Raw genomic sequence first — 23,820 nt, 5'->3', positions numbered from 1 at the left:
GTGTGTGGTCTCTGAGGGTCGTACATTGATGTGTGTGGTCTCTGAGGGTCGTACATTGATGTGTGTGGTCTCTGAGGGTCGTACATTGATGTGTGTGGTCTCTGAGGGTCATACATTGATGTGTGTGGTCTCTGAGGGTCGTACATTGATGTGTGTGGTCTCCGAGGGTCGTACATTGATGTGTGTGGTCTCCGAGGGTCGTACATTGATGTGTGTGGTCTCCGAGGGTCGTACATTGATGTGTGTGGTCTCTGAGGGTCGTACATTGATGTGTGTGGTCTCTGAGGGTCGTACATTGATGTGTGTGGTCTCTGAGGGTCGTACATTGATGTGTGTGGTCTCTGAGGGTCGTACATTGATGTGTGTGGTCTCTGAGGGTCGTACATTGATGTGTGTGGTCTCTGAGGGTCGTACATTGATGTGTGTGGTCTCTGAGGGTCGTACATTGATGTGTGTGGTCTCTGAGGGTCATACATTAATGTGTGTGTGGTCTCGGAGGGTCGTACATTGATGTGTGTGGTCTCTGAGGGTCGTACATTGATGTGTGTGGTCTCTGAGGGTCATACATTGATGTGTGTGGTCTCTGAGGGTCGTACATTGATGTGTGTGGTCTCTGAGGGTCGTACATTGATGTGTGTGGTCTCTGAGGGTCGTACATTGAGGTGTGTGGTCTCTGAGGGTCGTACATTGATGTGTGTGGTCTCTGAGGGTCGTACATTGATGTGTGTGGTCTCTGAGGGTCATACATTGATGTGTGTGGTCTCTGAGGGTCATACATTGAGGTGTGTGGTCTCTGAGGGTCGTACATTGAGGTGTGTGGTCTCTGAGGGTCGTACATTGATGTGTGTGGTCTCTGAGGGTCGTACATTGATGTGTGTGGTCTCTGAGGGTCGTACATTGATGTGTGTGGTCTCTGAGGGTCATACATTGATGTGTGTGGTCTCTGAGGGTCGTACATTGATATGTGTGGTCTCTGAGGGTCGTACATTGAGGTGTGTGGTCTCTGAGGGTCATACATTGATGTGTGTGGTCTCTGAGGGTTGTACATTGATGTGTGTGGTCTCTGAGGGTCGTACATTGATGTGTGTGGTCTCCGAGGGTCGTACATTGATGTGTGTGGTCTCTGAGGGTCGTACATTGATGTGTGTGGTCTCTGAGGGTCGTACATTGATGTGTGTGGTCTCTGAGGGTCATACATTGATGTGTGTGGTCTCTGAGGGTCATACATTGAGGTGTGTGGTCTCTGAGGGTCGTACATTGAGGTGTGTGGTCTCTGAGGGTCGTACATTGATGTGTGTGGTCTCTGAGGGTCGTACATTGATGTGTGTGGTCTCTGAGGGTCGTACATTGATGTGTGTGGTCTCTGAGGGTCATACATTGATGTGTGTGGTCTCTGAGGGTCGTACATTGATATGTGTGGTCTCTGAGGGTCGTACATTGATGTGTGTGGTCTCTGAGGGTCGTACATTGATGTGTGTGGTCTCTGAGGGTCATACATTGATGTGTGTGGTCTCTGAGGGTCATACATTGATGTGTGTGGTCTCTGAGGGTCGTACATTGATGTGTGTGGTCTCTGAGGGTCATACATTGATGTGTGTGGTCTCTGAGGATTGTACATTGATGTGTGTGGTCTCTGAGGGTCATACATTGATGTGTGTGGTCTCTGAGGGTCGTACATTGATGTGTGTGGTCTCTGAGGGTCATACATTGATGTGTGTGGTCTCTGAGGATTGTACATTGATGTGTGTGGTCTCTGAGGGTCATACATTGATGTGTGTGGTCTCTGAGGGTCGTACATTGATGTGTGTGGTCTCTGAGGGTCGTACATTGATGTGTGTGGTCTCCGAGGGTCGTACATTGATGTGTGTGGTCTCTGAGGGTCGTACATTGATGTGTGTGGTCTCTGAGGGTCATACATTGATGTGTGTGGTCTCTGAGGGTCGTACATTGATGTGTGTGGTCTCTGAGGGTCATACATTGATGTGTGTGGTCTCTGAGGGTCGTACATTGAGGTGTGTGGTCTCTGAGGGTCGTACATTGATGTGTGTGGTCTCTGAGGGTCGTACATTGAGGTGTGTGGTCTCTGAGGGTCGTACATTGAGGTGTGTGGTCTCTGAGGGTCGTACATTGATGTGTGTGGTCTCTGAGGGTCATGCGTTGATGTGTGTGGTCTCCGAGGGTCGTACATTGATGTGTGTGGTCTCTGAGGGTCGTACATTGATGTGTGTGGTCTCTGAGGGTCGTACATTGATGTGTGTGGTCTCTGAGGGTCGTACATTGATGTGTGTGGTCTCTGAGGGTCATACATTGATGTGTGTGGTCTCTGAGGGTCATACATTGATGTGTGTGGTCTCTGAGGGTCGTACATTGATGTGTGTGGTCTCTGAGGGTCATACATTGATGTGTGTGGTCTCTGAGGATTGTACATTGATGTGTGTGGTCTCTGAGGGTCATACATTGATGTGTGTGGTCTCTGAGGGTCGTACATTGATGTGTGTGGTCTCTGAGGGTCGTACATTGATGTGTGTGGTCTCTGAGGGTCATACATTGATGTGTGTGGTCTCTGAGGGTCGTACATTGATGTGTGTGGTCTCCGAGGGTCGTACATTGATGTGTGTGGTCTCCGAGGGTCGTACATTGATGTGTGTGGTCTCCGAGGGTCGTACATTGATGTGTGTGGTCTCTGAGGGTCGTACATTGATGTGTGTGGTCTCTGAGGGTCGTACATTGATGTGTGTGGTCTCTGAGGGTCGTACATTGATGTGTGTGGTCTCTGAGGGTCGTACATTGATGTGTGTGGTCTCTGAGGGTCGTACATTGATGTGTGTGGTCTCTGAGGGTCGTACATTGATGTGTGTGGTCTCTGAGGGTCGTACATTGATGTGTGTGGTCTCTGAGGGTCGTACATTGATGTGTGTGGTCTCTGAGGGTCATACATTAATGTGTGTGTGGTCTCGGAGGGTCGTACATTGATGTGTGTGGTCTCTGAGGGTCGTACATTGATGTGTGTGGTCTCTGAGGGTCATACATTGATGTGTGTGGTCTCTGAGGGTCGTACATTGATGTGTGTGGTCTCTGAGGGTCGTACATTGATGTGTGTGGTCTCTGAGGGTCGTACATTGAGGTGTGTGGTCTCTGAGGGTCGTACATTGATGTGTGTGGTCTCTGAGGGTCGTACATTGATGTGTGTGGTCTCTGAGGGTCATACATTGATGTGTGTGGTCTCTGAGGGTCATACATTGAGGTGTGTGGTCTCTGAGGGTCGTACATTGAGGTGTGTGGTCTCTGAGGGTCGTACATTGATGTGTGTGGTCTCTGAGGGTCGTACATTGATGTGTGTGGTCTCTGAGGGTCGTACATTGATGTGTGTGGTCTCTGAGGGTCATACATTGATGTGTGTGGTCTCTGAGGGTCGTACATTGATATGTGTGGTCTCTGAGGGTCGTACATTGAGGTGTGTGGTCTCTGAGGGTCATACATTGATGTGTGTGGTCTCTGAGGGTTGTACATTGATGTGTGTGGTCTCTGAGGGTCGTACATTGATGTGTGTGGTCTCCGAGGGTCGTACATTGATGTGTGTGGTCTCTGAGGGTCGTACATTGATGTGTGTGGTCTCTGAGGGTCGTACATTGATGTGTGTGGTCTCTGAGGGTCGTACATTGATGTGTGTGGTCTCTGAGGGTCATACATAGATGTGTGTGGTCTCTGAGGGTCATACATTGAGGTGTGTGGTCTCTGAGGGTTGTACATTGAGGTGTGTGGTCTCTGAGGGTCGTACATTGATGTGTGTGGTCTCTGAGGGTCGTACATTGATGTGTGTGGTCTCTGAGGGTCGTACATTGATGTGTGTGGTCTCTGAGGGTCATACATTGATGTGTGTGGTCTCTGAGGGTCGTACATTGATATGTGTGGTCTCTGAGGGTCGTACATTGAGGTGTGTGGTCTCTGAGGGTCATACATTGATGTGTGTGGTCTCTGAGGGTTGTACATTGATGTGTGTGGTCTCTGAGGGTCGTACATTGATGTGTGTGGTCTCCGAGGGTCGTACATTGATGTGTGTGGTCTCTGAGGGTCGTACATTGATGTGTGTGGTCTCTGAGGGTCGTACATTGATGTGTGTGGTCTCTGAGGGTCGTACATTGATGTGTGTGGTCTCTGAGGGTCATACATTGATGTGTGTGGTCTCTGAGGGTCGTACATTGAGGTGTGTGGTCTCTGAGGGTCGTACATTGAGGTGTGTGGTCTCTGAGGGTCGTACATTGATGTGTGTGGTCTCTGAGGGTCATACATTGATGTGTGTGGTCTCTGAGGGTCATACATTGAGGTGTGTGGTCTCTGAGGGTCGTACATTGATGTGTGTGGTCTCTGAGGGTCGTACATTGAGGTGTGTGGTCTCTGAGGGTCGTACATTGAGGTGTGTGGTCTCTGAGGGTCGTACATTGATGTGTGTGGTCTCTGAGGGTCATGCGTTGATGTGTGTGGTCTCCGAGGGTCGTACATTGATGTGTGTGGTCTCTGAGGGTCGTACATTGATGTGTGTGGTCTCTGAGGGTCATACATTGATGTGTGTGGTCTCTGAGGGTCGTACATTGATGTGTGTGGTCTCTGAGGGTCGTACATTGATGTGTGTGGTCTCTGAGGGTCGTACATTGATGTGTGTGGTCTCTGAGGGTCGTACATTGATGTGTGTGGTCTCTGAGGGTCGTACATTGATGTGTGTGGTCTCTGAGGGTCATACATTGATGTGTGTGGTCTCTGAGGGTCGTACATTGATGTGTGTGGTCTCTGAGGGTCGTACATTGAGGTGTGTGGTCTCTGAGGGTCGTACATTGAGGTGTGTGGTCTCTGAGGGTCGTACATTGATGTGTGTGGTCTCTGAGGGTCATGCATTGATGTGTGTGGTCTCTGAGGGTCGTACATTGAGGTGTGTGGTCTCTGAGGGTCGTACATTGATGTTTGTGGTCTCTGAGGGTCGTACATTGAGGTGTGTGGTCTCTGAGGGTCGTACATTGATGTGTGTGGTCTCTGAGGGTCGTACATTGATGTGTGTGTGGTCTCTGAGGGTCGTACATTGATGTGTGTGGTCTCTGAGGGTCGTACATTGATGTGTGTGGTCTCTGAGGGTCGTACATTGAGGTGTGTGGTCTCTGAGGGTCGTACATTGATGTGTGTGGTCTCTGAGGGTCGTACATTGATGTGTGTGGTCTCTGAGGGTCATGCATTGATGTGTGTGGTCTCTGAGGGTCGTACATTGAGGTGTGTGGTCTCTGAGGGTCGTACATTGATGTGTGTGGTCTCTGAGGGTCATGCATTGATGTGTGTGGTCTCTGAGGGTCGTACATTGAGGTGTGTGGTCTCTGAGGGTCGTACATTGATGTTTGTGGTCTCTGAGGGTCGTACATTGAGGTGTGTGGTCTCTGAGGGTCGTACATTGAGGTGTGTGGTCTCTGAGGGTCGTACATTGATGTGTGTGGTCTCTGAGGGTCGTACATTGATGTGTGTGGTCTCTGAGGGTCGTACATTGATGTGTGTGGTCTCTGAGGGTCGTACATTGGGGTGTGTGGTCTCTGAGGGTCGTACATTGATGTGTGTGGTCTCTGAGGGTCGTACATTGGGGTGTGTGGTCTCTGAGGGTCGTACATTGATGTGTGTGGTCTCTGAGGGTCATGCGTTGATGTGTGTGGTCTCTGAGGGTCGTACATTGGGGTGTGTGGTCTCTGAGGGTCGTACATTGATGTGTGTGGTCTCTGAGGGTCATGCGTTGATGTGTGTGGTCTCTGAGGGTCGTACATTGATGTGTGTGGTCTCTGAGGGTCGTACATTGATGTGTGTGGTCTCTGAGGGTCGTACATTGATGTGTGTGGTCTCTGAGGGTCGTACATTGATGTGTGTGGTCTCCGAGGGTCGTACATTGATGTGTGTGGTCTCTGAGGGTCGTACATTGATGTGTGTGGTCTCTGAGGGTCGTACATTGATGTGTGTGGTCTCTGAGGGTCATACATTGATGTGTGTGGTCTCTGAGGGTCATACATTGAGGTGTGTGGTCTCTGAGGGTCGTACATTGATGTGTGTGGTCTCTGAGGGTCGTACATTGAGGTGTGTGGTCTCTGAGGGTCGTACATTGAGGTGTGTGGTCTCTGAGGGTCGTACATTGATGTGTGTGGTCTCTGAGGGTCGTACATTGATGTGTGTGGTCTCTGAGGGTCATACATTGATGTGTGTGGTCTCTGAGGGTCGTACATTGATGTGTGTGGTCTCTGAGGGTCGTACATTGATGTGTGTGGTCTCTGAGGGTCGTACATTGATGTGTGTGGTCTCTGAGGGTCGTACATTGATGTGTGTGGTCTCTGAGGGTCGTACATTGATGTGTGTGGTCTCTGAGGGTCGTACATTGATGTGTGTGGTCTTCTCTTGCAGGTCGCGGGAAGTCCTTCCGCCTGAAGCTGCCCACCTTATTGGCTCTAACGGGCAGCAAGCAGTCTCTGCCCCAGGAGGACCCCGAGGTCGTGGTCGTGGACTTCAACAAGCACACCGGTGACTCGGTGGCCCTGGAAGATGTCGGCACCACTCCGGCTGAGAACTGCATTGGCTCTCGGCCTGAGGACCAGCAGGCGTTGATCGGCAGCGCGGAGTCGAAGGTTTTCCCGCAGGACGATGGCGGTAAAGATCCGGCGGTTCCGTCTTCTCCCCGTATGGACAAGGATCACCTCAACCTCGACATGTCCTTTTCCAACTGCAGCCTCACCCGCAGCCGCTCCCGCGAGAGCTTCTACAGCATCCGCAGGGCCTCCTCCGTGGATGAAATCGAGGCCATGAAGGTGGACCTGGACAAGAAGTTCAGGAGTCGCAACTCCAGCACAGGTAGGTCCAAGATATATTCCAACCAACGCGTTTCGTCATTAAGTTTTTCTTTTGTAAAGACCTTCTAATTCAACAAGAAGGATACGATTGGTGGAGCGGTGTGTTGTTACCACCCCTTGTAGTGGAAGGTGTGAGGAGGAGACGTGGATTACCGAAGGAGAGACGCCCAGTGACTGTTCTGTAATGAGGAGGTTCCGGTCTGATTGGAGGATGTGGTGGGAAGTGGGATGAAGAGGATTCTAGAACATTCTGGTGGCGGGTCGTTTTGCCAGTTCCAGAACCAGAGCCTACTGTAGGACATGAACAGAAGGGTGACGCCGGATCCTACCCCGTAATGAGTGCCACCTTGTGACATTCGGGGTCAGGCTGGGTGTGGGTGGCCCAGAGTCCCATCCTACTAATGTGTAATGTACAACACTCCGGCACCGGGGGTGGCGTCACACCGCCTCGGAACATGCAGCACAGAACATGGGATGTTCTGCTCCCTTCTCCTCAACACGTTCCGAGACTTCATGGTGCACACCGCATCCAAAGTCCTCCACTCTTCCTATACGCCAGACCAGGGGGGGGGGGGTATCAATGTTCTAGATTGTTCCTATACACCAGACCAGGGGGGGGGTATCAATGTTCTAGATTGTTCCTATACACCAGACCAGGGGGGGGGGTATCAATGTTCTAGATTGTTCCTATACACCAGACCAGGGGGGGGTATCAATGTTCTAGATTGTTCCTATACACCAGACCAGGGGGGGGGTATCAATGTTCTAGATTGTTCCTATACACCAGACCAGGGGGGGGGGTATCAATGTTCTAGATTGTTCCTATACACCAGACCAGGGGGGGGGTATCAATGTTCTAGATTGTTCCTATACACCAGACCGGGGGGGGGGGGGGTATCAATGTTCTAGATTGTTCCTATACACCAGACCAGGGGGGGGGGTATCAATGTTCTAGATTGTTCCTATACACCAGACCAGGGGGGGGGTATCAATGTTCTAGATTGTTCCTATACACCAGACCAGGGGGGGGGTATCAATGTTCTAGATTGTTCCTATACACCAGACCGGGGGGGGGGGGGGTATCAATGTTCTAGATTGTTCCTATACACCAGACCAGGGGGGGGGGGGTATCAATGTTCTAGATTGTTCCTATACACCAGACCAGGAGGGTGACTCTCAGTGCTTTAGATTAGGGATCTCCAAGCTGCTTCCCTCCAGCTGTTGTGGAACTACACCTCCCATGAGGCATTGCAAATCCCTGACATTCCCAGACATGACCGGGCATGATGGGAATTGTAGTTCCTGAACAACTGGAGGGCCGTAGTGTGGAGAACTCTGCTCTAGATTGTTCCCATAGACCAGACCAAGAGGGGAACTTTCAATGCTCTAGATCAGGATCTACACACCAAATCCTATATGTCACAAGTATTGGCGGGCGAAAAATATCCCCTTCAGAGTCCCCCCTTATAGTATATCAGATTCACCCCCTACATCCAAAGCCCCCATTTATAGTATATCAGAGTCCCCCCCTACATCCAGAGTCCCCCCTTACATCCAGAGTCCCCCCTTACATCCAGAGTCCCCATTTATAGTATATCAGAGTCCCCCCTTACATCCAGAGTCCCCCCTTACATCCAGAGTCCCCCCTTACAGCCAGAGTCCCCACTTACTGTATATCAGAGTCCCCCCTTACATCCGGAGTCCCCACTTACAGTATATCAGAGTCCCCCCTTACATCCGGAGTCCCCACCTACTGTATATCAGAGTCCCCCCTTACATCCGGAGTCCCCACTTATAGTATATCAGAGTCCCCCTTACATCCGGAGTCCCCACTTATAGTATATCAGAGTCCCCCTTACATCCGGAGTCCCCTCTTACAGTATATCAGAGTCCCCCCTTACATCCGGAGTCCCCACTTACAGTATATCAGAGTCCCTCCTTACATCTGGAGTCCCCACTTATAGTATATCAGAGTCCCCCCTTACATCCTGGGTCCCCACTTACTGTATATCAGAGTCCCCCCTTACATCCGGAGTCCCCACTTATAGTATATCAGAGTCCCCCTTATATCCGGAGTCCCCACTTATAGTATATCAGAGTCCCCCTTACATCCGGAGTCCCCACTTAAGTATATCAGAGTCCCCCTTATATCCGGAGTCCCCACTTATAGTATATCAGAGTCCCCCTTATATCCGGAGTCCCCACTTATAGTATATCAGAGTCCCCCCTTACATCCGGAGTCCCCACTTATAGTATATCAGAGTCCCCCTTACATCCGGAGTCCCCACTTATAGTATATCAGAGTCCCCCTTATATCCGGAGTCCCCACTTATAGTATATCAGAGTCCCCCTTATATCCGGAGTCCCCACTTATAGTATATCAGAGTCCCCCCTTACATCCGGAGTCCCCACTTATAGTATATCAGAGTCCCCCTTACATCCGGAGTCCCCACTTATAGTATATCAGAGTCCCCCTTATATCCGGAGTCCCCACTTATAGTATATCAGAGTCCCCCCTTACATCCGGAGTCCCCACTTATAGTATATCAGAGTCCCCCTTACATCCGGAGTCCCCACTTAAGTATATCAGAGTCCCCCTTACATCCGGAGTCCCCACTTACATCACAGTGCCCCCAACATAAGAAGTGGAGATCATAAGCCGCCTCTGTTGACCTTAAAGAGGTATTACACCCAAAAATAAACATTTCTTATATTGCAGATTACCAATTCTTAGATGTGACGGCTGCATTTGTTTTCATTTTTAGGATTTCTTTCCTTTATTTTCATCTGATCCAGCCAGTAAGTCTGTTGCTTTTTAACAGAACAAGCTCTCCTGCACACAGGGTCGGTTTTGTCCGGAGTTCCTCTTTAACGATTGGCTCTCTGAGGTTCTCCGTAGGGTCGGTTTTGTCTGGAGTTCCTCTTTAATGGCTGCCTGTTCTGTGGCGGCTCTCCACCCCCCTCCCCCTCCTCCGGGGAAGACCTCGGTAATGATAATCCGGAGAGGAGAGACGGCCAATTCATTACCGGCTGAGCTGATTATACGGAACTTTCCTCCATAATCCCATCTCATCACCGGATTCCCCTCGTTAAGCCTTCAGTGGCCACTCCCAGTCTCCCAGACGGGCACTTCTAATTGGTCTGACCTTTCCCAAAAAAAACATTTTCCCATCAATCTGATTGGTCAGAATTTATAGTATGGATTTATTTTTGTGCAGAGGTAAGAGGTCAGAGCCCCGGCAGGTCCCCCTAGTGGATGACACGGACTCACCTAAGGTGCGGGGTCTAAGCACTAACCAGTGTTCCCCACAGCTCCTGATGGTGGGGATGGGTTTTGCTGCGTATTAGTACCAAGTCACAGTCCTCAGGATCGCCCCACCAGGAGGTGAACAAGCCGGGGTCCGGGAGCAGATATAATAGGTTGGGATCCAGCAGAAACGTAGTTGAGGAACAAGCCAAAGGTCGGTAACGAGTGGTAGTGAAGATACGGACAGCAGCAGTGGTGACAAAAGCGAGATATCGGCTGCAGAGAGCACAATAATCTGGCAAACAGGAAGTGCAGAGGCGTGGCTTAAATTAGGAAGTTCATGGGAGGAGCAAAGAGTTCAAGGTTCACCAGTGACAACAGACAAGGCAAGATCATTGGAGGACTTGTCCAGGGAGCTGTCCAGCATCTCGGGTGGCTCGGCAGAGATCGCGGGTTCAGGTCCTGAAAATGTATCTGCCTTGGCCAATCGATGAGGGATTTACTCCAGAGATGTAAGTTGAGGGAAGGATGGATATTAGGAGCAACCCCCTCTAGAAAGTTCTTTCCCTCCCAAGCTGCTGCCTAATGGGGTTACCGCCGTGAGGGCCTTTGCCTTCCCTTCCGGGCCCTCGCCTGGAGAGGAGGCCACAGTGAGAAGCTCTCTTCTTCTGGAGATATAACCCCAGTCACCGCCCAAGGAAAACGGGCTGGCTTGTTCTAGAGAGAACCCCTAGAAAATCCCGGATGGTGGCAACTCTGAGGGAGCATCTCTAGAAGAAGCAAGAAGGTGGCTACCCAGAGGGAGCATCTCTAGAAGAAGCAAGAAGGTGGCTACCCAGAGGAAGCATCTCTAGAAGAAGCAAGAAGGTGGCTACCCAGAGAGAACATCTCTAGAAGAAGCAGGAAGGTGGCTACCCAGAGAGAGCATCTCTAGAAGAAGCAAGAAGGTGGCTACCCAGAGAGAGCATCTCTAGAAGAAGCAGGAAGGTGGCTACCCAGAGGGAGCATCTCTAGAAGAAGCAGGAAGGTGGCTACCCAGAGAGAACATCTCTAGAAGAAGCAGGAAGGTGGCTACCCAGAGAGAGCATCTCTAGAAGAAGCAAGAAGGTGGCTACCCAGAGAGAGCATCTCTAGAAGAAGCAGGAAGGTGGCTACCCAGAGGGAGCATCTCTAGAAGAAGCAGGAAGGTGGCTACCCAGAGAGAGCATCTCTAGAAGAAGCAAGAAGGTGGCTACCCAGAGAGAGCATCTCTAGAAGAAGCAAGAAGGTGGCTACCCAGAGGGAGCATCTCTAGAAGAAGCAAGAAGGTGGCTACCCAGAGAGAGCATCTCTAGAAGAAGCAGGAAGGTGGCTACCCAGAGGGAGCATCTCTAGAAGAAGCAGGAAGGTGGCTACCCAGAGAGAGCATCTCTAGAAGAAGCAAGAAGGTGGCTACCCAGAGAGAGCATCTCTAGAAGAAGCAAGAAGGTGGCTACCCAGAGGGAGCATCTCTAGAAGAAGCAAGAAGGTGGCTACCCACAGGGAGCATCTCTAGAAGAAGCAGGAAGGTGGCTACCCAGAGGAAGCATCTCTAGAAGAAGCAGGAAGGTGGCTACCCACAGGGAGCATCTCTAGAAGATGCAGGAAGGTGGCTACCCAGAGGGGGCATCTCTAGAAGAAGCAGGAAGGTGGCTACCCAGAGAGAGCATCTCTAGAAGAAGCAAGAAGGTGGCTACCCAGAGGGAGCATCTCTAGAAGAAGCAAGAAGGTGGCTACCCACAGGGAGCATCTCTAGAAGAAGCAAGAAGGTGGCTACCCACAGGGAGCATCTCTAGAAGATGCAGGAAGGTGGCTACCCAGAGGGGGCATCTCTAGAAGAAGCAGGAAGGTGGCTACCCAGAGAGAGCATCTCTAGAAGATGCAGGAAGGTGGCTACCCAGAGAAAGCATCTCTAGAAGATAAAGGAAGGTGGCTACCCAGAGGGGGCATCTCTAGAAGAAGCAGGAAGGTGGCTACCCAGAGAGAGCATCTCTAGAAGATGCAGGAAGGTGGATACTCGGAGGTAACATCTCTAGAAGATGCAGGATGGTGGATACTCGGAGGTAACATCTTCATGGAAACTATTATGCTGAAGGATGTCCAGGAGAACTTAGGGGGGAAACTTCTGCTGGATGGACATGGCACGGAGACCTCATTACTGAGCTCTATAAGGAACCTTTGACTGCTTGCATGGGCTCAGAGAACCAGGTCCTATTGGCTGCTGCTAAAATATTAGGACAATCTATAGCTGCTCCTAAAGGATCCATTGGGATTTGGAAGCTGCTACTGAAAGATTGAAGTCACCATAGGAGCCAGCATCTATTTTCCTGATAGACTATGGTTTGGTATATTGTCTTAGGAGAGAAGGTAGGGGTGCAGGATATCCCAACGTTTATTGAGCAAATAAAATATAAAAGGACTAATGTGATTGGCTCCCAGCTGATTGTTTTTTTTTTTCCCCCACCACAATCCACCCTGAGATGGTATACTGCCACTTGGGGGTCACACCACACTGCCTTTTGGGGTAAGGGGGTGCTACACACCTCATCACTAACTGTGAAATGCGGGGGCGGCCCACCTCAGCACAATAAGATGACATTTCAGAGCTACAGAACGTTCAGGATGAGGGAAACGTCCCAGGAAGATCATTGTTTGTATCTCCAAATCATCGGATCCTCTGTGGACGCCTTCCGAGTGCATGAGATCTGATTTGCATGGCAGGTTCCAGGTGTGTCACTCAGTCAGAGACAATTACGAGGCGCACAATTTGTGCTCAGGGGGTTTGGAGTGAGAACTTCTACAACATATTCCACATATGTTGGGGACTGGAGCGCTCATTGGGTGGTTTCGTTTGCTCTTAACAACTTCAGAAATCCCTTCATGTGTATATATATATATACCTATCTCTGGAGGTCCCGGGGGGGCGGCTGTGATAATAGAGATGAGGATAGCGGGAGATGGAAGGAGAATCCCCTGAACAGACAATACTAAGAGGTGTTATTTATCTTTATACTCCATAGTGATGTCTGCAGAGTCCTCAGAGGACATCCACACACTGCTCATAAGACAGGGCACAAAGTCTTCCTTCACTAATAAAACTGAGATTGTCAACACCAAGCCGGTGGGCACAGCCAGGGTAATGCCACCCGCTACCAGTATAATAGATGGCATCGCCATATGGAGGATGAAGACGGCTCGCAGAGGGCCACAGGTCTCCAGGGTCCATATGGGATTAAATAATAGTAATATAATCTCTTTCCTTCCCTGAGTTGTTTGTCTGGAGGAGCCCATGTGGGCATTTCATACACATTTCTAGCATTGAGCCCATTTAATACACGGAACGTTCAGGAGCCCATCAGTCCAGCTTGTGATCTGACCGGGGGCCACTAACAAGCCTCAAAAATGTCCTCCTTACTAAATATTTCTAGTAGCATTTGTTCTAAAGTACCGTCATCCATAGTGAATTATTATAGACCCATTGCAGCCAACTCCCAACCCAGTACAGGCTTTTCCTGACCCGTTATACGCAATCTCAGCCCATTACCGGCAAATTCACCGCCCCCTTACCGCTGAATTCCTAGCCTATTGCAGCCAAATTTACTCCCATTGCAGGTAAATTCCCTGTCCAATTTAAGATATTCCCATCTCATTACACAGGCTATTGTTGGGCCCATGACAGCCAAATTACCGGAATATTACAGGTAAATCCCGGCCTGTTACGGGCAAATCCCGGCCTATTACGGGCAAATCCCGGCCTGTTACGGGCAAATCCCAGCCTATTACGGGCAAATCCCGGCCTGTTACGGGCAAATCCCGGCCTGTTACGGGCAAATCCCAGCCTGTTACGGGCAAATCCCAGCCTATTACGGGCAAATCCCGGCCTGTTATGGGCAAATCTCAGCCTATTACGGGCAAATCCCGGCCTGTTATGGGCAAATCCCGGCCTATTACAGGTAAATCCCGGCCTGTTACGGGCAAATCCCGGCCTATTACAGGTAAATCCCAGCCTGCTACAGGCAAATCCCGGCCTATTACGGGCAAATCCCGGCCTGTTATGGGCAAATCCCGGCCTGTTACGGGCAAATCCCGGCCTGTTATGGGCAAATCCCGGCCTGTTACGGGCAAATCCCAGCCTGTTACGGGTAAATCCCAGCCTGTTACGGGCAAATCCCGGCCTGTTACGGGTAAATCCCGGCCTATTACAGGTAAATCTAGGCCTGTTACGGGCAAATCCCAGCCTATTATGGGCAAATCCGGCCTGTTACAGGCAATTCCCGGCCTGTTACGGGCAAATCTCAGCCTATTACGGGAAAATCCCGGCCTGTTACGGGCAAATCCCGGCCTATTACAGGTAAATCCCGGCCTGTTACGGGCAAATCCCGGCCTATTACAGGTAAATCCCGGCCTATTACGGGCAAATCTCAGCCTATTACGGGCAAATCCCAGCCTGTTATGGCCAAATCCCGGCCTATTACAGGTAAATCCCGGCCTGTTATGGGCAAATCCCGGCCTGTTACGGGCAAATCCCGGCCTGTTGCGGGCAAATCCCGGCCTGTTACATGTAAATCCCGGCCTGTTACGGGCAAATCCCAGCCTGTTACGGGTAAATCCCGGCCTGTTACGGGCAAATCCCGGCCTGTTACGGGTAAATCCCGGCCTATTACAGGTAAATCTAGGCCTGTTACGGGCAAATCCCAGCCTATTATGGGCAAATCCCGGCCTGTTACGGGCAAATCCCGGCCTGTTACGGGCAAATCTCAGCCTATTACGGGCAAATCCCGGCCTGTTACAGGCAAATCCCGGCCTATTACAGGTAAATCCCGGCCTGTTACGGGCAAATCCTGGCCTATTACAGGTAAATCCTGGCCTGTTACGGGCAAATCTCAGCCTATTACGGGCAAATCCCGGCCTGTTATGGGCAAATCCCGGCCTATTACAGGTAAATCCCGGCCTGTTATGGGCAAATCCCAGCCTATTACAGGTAAATCCTGGCCTGTTACGGGCAAATCCCGGCCTATTACGGGCAAATCCCGGCCTGTTGCGGGCAAATCCCGGCCTATTACATGTAAATCCCGGCCTGTTACGGGCAAATCCCGGCCTATTACATGTAAATCCCGGCCTATTACGGGCAAATCCCGGCCTGTTACGGGCAAATTCCGGCCTATTACATGTAAATCCCGGCCTATTACGGGCAAATCCCGGCCTGTTACGGGCAAATCCCGGCCTATTACAGGAAAATCTCAGCCCATTACAGGCAATTCTTGGGCCCATTACAGCCAGATTCCCAGCCCATTTCACCCAACAACAGAACTCGGTAGACTTCCCAGCGCCAGGCAGTAATAGAAGCCGGGCTTGGTAAAAGGTTGACTGGGTTTGGTGAAGGCTCTTTGGGCATCGCTCTGTACTGAATGTTTTGGATGTTTTACCTCGTTCTCTGGCTGGATGAGTTTTAGTAACCCAGTATAGCTCAAGCCTAAGGCCGCGTACACACGAGAGGATTGTCCGTCCAACTTAGTCCGCTGAACCGTGTTTCAGCGGACAATCCGCTTGTGTGTGGGCTTCAGCGGACTTTTTCAGCGGACAGTCTGACGGACTAAGTCTTTCGGAATTTCCGTAATATTGTCCGCTGAAACACGTTCGTGTGTAGGCAAGTTGGACGGACTAAGTATGGCGCATGCTCAGAAAGGATTTACACGGCCGAAGGTTGCATTGCAGTGTATTGGACGTCGTATTTCTAGTCCCGTCGTACGTGCCGTACACGTCATCGCGCAAGCTTTCGGCAGACTGTCTGTTCATCGTGTGTGGTCAAGTCCGTTCATTTGAAAGTAGGACGGACTGTCCGTCGGATTGTCTGACGAACTTAGTTGGACGGACAATCCTCTCGTGTGTACGCGGCCTAAGCTTTCATTTTAGTTTCGGATGGAGGATGGAGGAGGGGGCCTTATTGTCCAGTTTGCAATTGCTGTCCGCACTCCCGCTGGGGAGATCTGCCCTCTCTATTTGTCCTGGTTACTGTTGTCTCTGGGACTAAAAGGGGATGGAAAATCCAACATTTGGAGTTGTTACCAGGACAGGATTAGAGGGGAAATCGTCAAAAGGGGGCACCGGTTCCTCGTGTTTTAGAGTGAAATTCACTCTAAATCTGCTGTCACTTGCAGTAATGTCTACAAGACAGGAAGTGGAGGGAAATCTCCCCAGTGGAACATAGATAGCAAAAAAACAATCTTGATGGTTCTTATACAAAGAGGGGCCTTATATATATATATATGGAGAGTTACTTCTCGGCGGTCACCAATTAGCATTAAGCCAATGGGGACAGGAAAACAACTTGCCTGTAGTCACTCTCAGCAGCACTTCAAAGGTAAGTAAATAAATATTCTTACCAACTGGGGTGGACACACATGTTGTATGACACATGAGTCCGAAAGGCTCAAGATCCTATGGGGTCTGAAGCCGGTGCTGTACCCGGGAGATGGTCCATCCAATCCGGTGTTGGGATCCCCAACTCTCGGTCCCAAGGCTACACAAACCATTTCCAAGGCAGGATGGTATCGCCACAAACAGCTCCTCATAAACTCCAAAAGGGCACGTAGACAAAAAAAGAGGGGGGGAAAAATGGGGCTCCAGATAGTCAAACCTGGAGGTTTATTGAAGTATGTCATATATAACAAATGACAGGGTAAAAGTGATCACAAAAGATATAAATAGTATATAAAAGCAATGTGTGGTGCAGTAAATGCTAGCCCGACGCGTTTCGACACTAAAAGGTCTTCAACTGGGACAAATCCTACATCTGGAGACCTTTTTTCCCCTCTTTTTTTTGTCCACGTTCTCTTTTGGGGTTTATGAGGAGCTGTTTGTGGCGATACCATCCTGCCTTGGAAATGGTTTGTGGAGCCTTGGGACCGAGAGTCGGGGATCCCAACACCGGATTGGATGGACCATCTCCCGGGTACAGCACCGGCTTCAGACCCCATAGGATCTTGAGCCTTTCTGACTCGCTGTCGCTGTCGTAAGTTGATAAGAGTGTTTATATACTTACCTTTGAAGTACTGCTGAGAGTGACTACAGACAAGTTGTTTTCCTGTCCCCATTGGTTTGGTGTCACCTCAACAAGAAGAGTCCTTTTCCACTTTCACACTTGTGTGGACTGTTATCCTGTATTGTTTTATGCACTTATTGTGTTCCAAACCTCGTATTATAGTCTTTTATACACAATTTGTTTTTGTTGCATCGAGATAGATGTATGATTTCACTTCACTCTACACACTAGCGCTACACTTTTTGCTTTACCATTCACGTTGTTGTTGTTTGAGTGTTGAGGCAGCTTTTTACACTTTTTTTTTATTTCGAGCTATTTGTCTTTTCCCTGCACCTTTACCAATTAGCATTAGACCACCAGCCCAAAACGTTGAGTCTGATTGGTGACTGTAGGGGTAATGGCCCTCGGTACCTACTAAGAACACGTGGACCCATGAGCCCCAATCTGCCATCCCTCTCTTGTCTACCAATCGTCTGAAGTTAGTAAACGAACAATAAAATCATAGCGGTATTTAGCTGAAAAGACGAGGCTCGTGGCACAATTGTGGTAGGCTGGTTGGTAGCTTCATTTTGTGCCCAGTAGTGGCTGCACGTTCAGCGGTGTAGCAGCTGCGATTCCTTGGTTCTCCACAGATGGGATCCACAGGATGGGGGGGGGGTCTCTCTGAATTGATCCAGTGATCACATTGGTCCATGTTGGAGGCTAGGAACAGACGATGAGGGATCTGTGATGGCTGTGTCATCGGGTTGGGTAAACAGTATTAATGCGTTTTTTTTGTCTCTGCAGGTGCCATGAACAACGTTCGAGTGAATCTCCTAAACTCTACATCGGATTCGGATCTCATGAAGTACAGAACAATTAGCAAGATCCCACAGATCACCCTGAACTTTGTGGACTTTAAGGGAGACTCCTTCCTCACCTCACCTTCCAATGAAAAGGAGATCATAGCTCCAACCAAGCTGAAGGAACGAACCCACAACGTCACGGAGAAGGTCACCCAGGTAAGGCCATCATCTTCTTTCTATAAATGTAGCTTCGGCCGGCAGGAACACAACCAAATAACTTCGTGTTGTCAGATCGTTTTACCTTTTCCATCAGTTTATTTACGGAACTATTGCTTAAAGCAAACATAATGGAAGAAAGTCAAAGCAAAAACATTAGCTGATGAATGATGAGTGATGACAACTAAACTAAGAGTAAAGTGTATCTAGAGCAACAATCCTCCTGTAGGGAGACATGTTCTGGTGACAACTGTAAAAGAGAGAACTTCACACACGAGAGGTACAATTTATTAATAAAAAGCAGACCGATACAAGCTGACGAGGTAGAACAATCAAATATTGCATACACTATGTATAGTCAGGTCACTGCTTAACTGATGCCGAGACCTTCTCTTGGTTAGATATTATTGGATGGTGCTGAAACCTTCTCCTAACTGAACAGTATTATGTGGTTCTGAGCCCTTCCCTTAGGTGGACATTATTGAGTGATGTAGAGAACTTCTCCTTTTGGTTGGACAGTATTGAGTCCTGTAGAGACCTTCTCTTGGTTGGACAGTATTGAGTGGTGTAGAGACCTTCTCTTGGTTGGACAGTGTTGAGTGCTGTAGAGACCTTCTCTTGGTTGGACAGTATTGAGTGCTGTAGAGACCTTCTCTTGGTTGGACAGTATTGAGTGCTGTAGAGACCTTCTCTTGGTTGGACAGTATTGAGTGGTGTAGAGACCTTCTCTTGGTTGGACAGTATTGAGTCCTGTAGAGACCTTCTCTTGGTTGGACAGTATTGAGTGGTGTAGAGACCTTCTCTTGGTTGGACAGTGTTGAGTCCTGTAGAGAACTTCTCTTGGTTGGACAGTATTGAGTTCTGTAGAGACCTTCTCTTGGTTGGACAGTATTGAGTCCTGTAGAGACCTTCTCTTGGTTGGACAGTGTTGAGTCCTGTAGAGACCTTCTCTTGGTTGGACAGTATTGAGTGGTGTAGAGACCTTCTCTTGGTTGGACAGTGTTGAGTCCTGTAGAGACCTTCTCTTGGTTGGACAGTATTGAGTTCTGTAGAGACCTTCTCTTGGTTGGACAGTATTGAGTTCTGTAGAGACCTTCTCTTGGTTGGACAGTATTGAGTCCTGTAGAGACCTTCCTTTGGTTGGACAGTATTGAGTGGTGTAGAGACCTTCTCTTGGTTGGACAGTATTGAGTCCTGTAGAGACCTTCTCTTGGTTGGACAGTATTGAGTGGTGTAGAGACCTTCTCTTGGTTGGACAGTGTTGAGTGCTGTAGAGACCTTCTCTTGGTTGGACAGTATTGAGTGCTGTAGAGACCTTCTCTTGGTTGGACAGTATTGAGTGCTGTAGAGACCTTCTCTTGGTTGGACAGTATTGAGTGGTGTAGAGACCTTCTCTTGGTTGGACAGTATTGAGTCCTGTAGAGACCTTCTCTTGGTTGGACAGTATTGAGTGGTGTAGAGACCTTCTCTTGGTTGGACAGTGTTGAGTCCTGTAGAGACCTTCTCTTGGTTGGACAGTATTGAGTTCTGTAGAGACCTTCTCTTGGTTGGACAGTATTGAGTCCTGTAGAGACCTTCTCTTGGTTGGACAGTGTTGAGTCCTGTAGAGACCTTCTCTTGGTTGGACAGTATTGAGTGGTGTAGAGACCTTCTCTTGGTTGGACAGTGTTGAGTCCTGTAGAGACCTTCTCTTGGTTGGACAGTATTGAGTTCTGTAGAGACCTTCTCTTGGTTGGACAGTATTGAGTGGTGTAGAGACCTTCTCTTGGTTGGACAGTATTGAGTTCTGTAGAGACCTTCTCTTGGTTGGACAGTATTGAGTCCTGTAGAGACCTTCTCTTGATTGGACAGTGTTGAGTGGTGTAGAGACCTTCCTTTGGTTGGACAGTGTTGAGTTCTGTAGAGACCTTCTCTTGGTTGGACAGTATTGAGTTCTGTAGAGACCTTCTCTTGGTTGGACAGTATTGAGTCCTGTAGAGACCTTCTCTTGGTTGGACAGTATTGAGTGGTGTAGAGACCTTCTCTTGGTTGGACAGTGTTGAGTCCTGTAGAGACCTTCTCTTGGTTGGACAGTATTGAGTGCTGTAGAGACCTTCTCTTGGTTGGACAGTATTGAGTGCTGTAGAGACCTTCTCTTGGTTGGACAGTATTGAGTGCTGTAGAGACCTTCTTTTGGTTGGACAGTATTGAGTGGTGTAGAGACCTTCTCTTGGTTGGACAGTATTGAGTCCTGTAGAGACCTTCTCTTGGTTGGACAGTATTGATTGGTGTAGAGACCTTCTCTTGGTTGGACAGTATTGAGTCCTGTAGAGACCTTCTCTTGGTTGGACAGTATTGATTGGTGTAGAGACCTTCTCTTGGTTGGACAGTATTGAGTCCTGTAGAGACCTTCTCTTGGTTGGACAGTGTTGAGTGGTGCAGAGATCCTTTCTTGGATAGTATTAAATGGCGTTGAGTCATTCTTTTGGTTGGACAGTACTGAATGATGCTGAAACCTTCTCTTGGTTTATTGAATGGAAATGAAACTCTCTCTTGGTCAGACAGTATTAAGTGGTGCTGGGACCTTCTCTTGGTTGGACAGTATTGAATGGTGCTAAAAACTTCTAACTGGACAGTATTATGTGGTCATGAGCCCTTCCCCCAGTTGGACAGTATGGAGTGGTGCTGAGGCCTTCTTTTGGTTGGACAGTGTTGAGTGGTGAGACCTTTTCTTGGTGGGAAATTTATGAATGGTGCTACAACCTTTTCATGGTTGGGCTGTATTGAATGGTCTTGGGACCAACCTTCCCTTAGTTGGACAGTACTGAGTAGTGCAGGGACCCTCCCTTGGTTTTGCAGTATTAAGTGCTGTAGAGACCCTCTTTTGCTTGGACACAGTATTGAGTGGTTGTGAGTCCTTCTCTTGGTTGGATAGTATTGGATGATGCTGGATAGTATTGGACAATATTAAATGGTTTTGAGATCTTCCCATGGTGGGACAGTATTGAGTTGTGCAGGGACTTCTCTTGGTTACATAGTTACATAGTAGGTGTCAGGTGAGGTTGAAAAAAGACACAAGTCCATCAAGTCCAACCTATGTGTGTGATTATGTCAGTATTACATTGTATATCCCTGTATGTTGTGGTCGTTCAGGTGCTTATCTAATAGTTTTTTTAAATTATCAATGCTTCCCGCTGAAACCACTGCCTGTGGAAGGGAATTCCACATCCTTGCCGCTCTTACAGTAAAGAACCCTCTACGCAGTTTAAGGTTAAACCGCTTTTCTTCAAATTTTAGCGAGTGGCCATATGTTTTATTAAATTCCTTTATGTGGAAATGTTTTCGTCCTATTGTGGGGTCACCAGTATGGTATTTATATATTGTGGGGTCACCAGTACGGTATTTATATATTGTGGGGTCACCAGTACGGTATTTATATATTGTGGGGTCACCAGTCTGGTATTTATATATTGTGGGGTCACCAGTCCGGTATTTATATATTGTGGGGTCACCAGTACGGTATTTATATATTGTGGGGTCACCAGTACGGTATTTATATATTGTGGGGTCACCAGTCCGGTATTTATATATTGTGGGGTCACCAGTCCGGTATTTATATATTGTGGGGTCACCAGTACGGTATTTATATATTGTGGGGTCACCAGTCTGGTATTTATATATTGTGGGGTCACCAGTCCGGTATTTATATATTGTGGGGTCACCAGTCTGGTATTTATATATTGTGGGGTCACCAGTCTGGTATTTATATATTGTGGGGTCACCAGTCCGGTATTTATATATTGTGGGGTCACCAGTCCCGTATTTATATATTGTGGGGTCACCAGTCCCGTATTTATATATTGTGGGGTCACCAGTACGGTATTTATATATTGTGGGGTCACCAGTCCGGTATTTGTACATTGAAATCATATCCCCTCTCAAGTGTCTCTTCTCCAGAGAGAATAAGTTCAGAGCTCACAACCTTTCCTCATAACTAATATCCTCCAGACCCTTTATTAGCTTTGTTGCCCTTCTTTGTAGTCATTTCCAGTACATCCTTCCTGAGGACTGGTGCCCAGAACTGGACAGTATACTCCAGGTGCGGCCGGACCAGAGTCTTGTAGAGGGGAGAATTATCGTTTTATCTCTGGAGTTGATCCCTTTTTAATGCCAATATTCTGTTTGCTTTGTTAGCAGCAGCTTGGCATTGCTGAGCCCATCATCTACTAGGACCCCCAGATCCTTCTCCATCCTACATCCCCCCAGAGGTTCCCCTCCCCCAGGTCCTTCTCCATCCTAGATCCCCCCAGAGGTTCTCCCCCCAGGGAGTAGATTCATATTTTTGCCACCTAAATGCATTATTTTATATTTTTCCACATTAAACCTAATTTGCCATGTAGTTGCCCCTCCCCCCATTAATTTGTTCAGATCTTCTTGCAAGGTTTCCACATCCTGCGGAGAAGTTATTTCCCTGCTTAGCTTAGTATCATCCGCAAATACAGAGATTGAACTGTTTCCCCCATCCCCATCCTCCAGGTCATTTATGTACAAATTAAATAGGATTGGTCCCAGCACAGAACCCTGGGGGACCCCACTACCCACCCCCAATCATTCCGAGTACTCCCCATTTATCACCACCCTCTGAACTTGCCCTTGTAGCCAGTTTTCAATCCATGTACTCACCCTATGGGCCATGCCAACGCACCTTATTTTGTACAGTAAATGCTTATGGGGAACTGTGTCAAATGCTTTTGCAAAATCCAGATACACCACGTCTACGGACCTTCCTTTATCTAGATACACCACGTCTACGGGCCTTCCTTTATCTAGATATACCACGTCTACGGGCCTTCCTTTATCTAGATACACCACGTCTACGGGCCTTCCTTTATCTAGACACACCACATCTACGGGCCTTCCTTTATCTAGATACACCACGTCTACGGGCCTCCCTTTATCTAGACACACCATGTCTACGGACCTTCCTTTATCTAGATACACCACATCTACGGACCTTCCTTTATCTAGATACACCACGTCTACGGGTCTTCCTTTATCTAGATACACCACGTCTAGGGGCCTTCCTTTATCTAGATACACCACATCTACAGACCTTCCTTTATCTAGATACACCACGTCTACGGGCCTTCCTTTATCTAGATACACCACGTCTACGGGCCTTCCTTTATCTAGATACACCACATCTACGGGCTTTCCTTTATCTAGATACACCACGTCTACGGACCTTCCTTTATCTAGATACACCATGTCTACGGGCTTTCCTTTATCTAGATACACCACGTCTACGGGCCTTCCTTTATCTAGATACACCACGTCTACAGGCCTTCCTTTATCTAGATACACCACGTCTACGGGCCTTCCTTTATCTAGATACACAACGTCTACGGGCCTTCCTTTATCTAGATACACCACGTCTACGGGCCTTCCTTTATCTAGATACACCACGTCTACGGGCCTTCCTTTATCTAGATACACAACGTCTACGGGCCTTCCTTTATCTAGATACACCACGTCTACAGGTCTTCCTTTATCTAGATACACCACGTCCACGGGCCTTCCTTTATCTAGATACACCATGTCTACGGGCCTTCCTTTATCTAGATACGCCACGTCTACGGGCCTTCCTTTATCTAGATACACCACGTCTACGGG

At 48.7% G+C, this 23,820-nt stretch overlaps 1 protein-coding gene across 3 annotated transcripts in view; it reads left to right on the top strand.

Moving 5' to 3' along the window:
* The window catches only part of KCNH2 (potassium voltage-gated channel subfamily H member 2), a 289,789-nt gene that overhangs the window by 100,986 nt on the left and 164,983 nt on the right, over window positions 1-23,820 (top strand). For all 3 annotated transcript variants that reach the window (XM_077493653.1, XM_077493655.1, XM_077493654.1), the window contains exons 4-5: window positions 6,418-6,861; window positions 17,954-18,168. In XM_077493653.1, the coding sequence (XP_077349779.1) occupies window positions 6,418-6,861; window positions 17,954-18,168 (659 nt within the window). The remainder of the gene's footprint in view (window positions 1-6,417; window positions 6,862-17,953; window positions 18,169-23,820) is intronic.

Source organism: Lithobates pipiens, unplaced genomic scaffold (genome assembly GCF_037356315.1).
Source record: "Lithobates pipiens isolate NorthernLeopardFrog02 unplaced genomic scaffold, aLitPip1_a1.2 Scaffold_19, whole genome shotgun sequence".
Lineage (NCBI taxonomy): Eukaryota > Metazoa > Chordata > Amphibia > Anura > Ranidae > Lithobates > Lithobates pipiens.
This window is presented reverse-complemented; position numbering and strand designations above follow the sequence as displayed.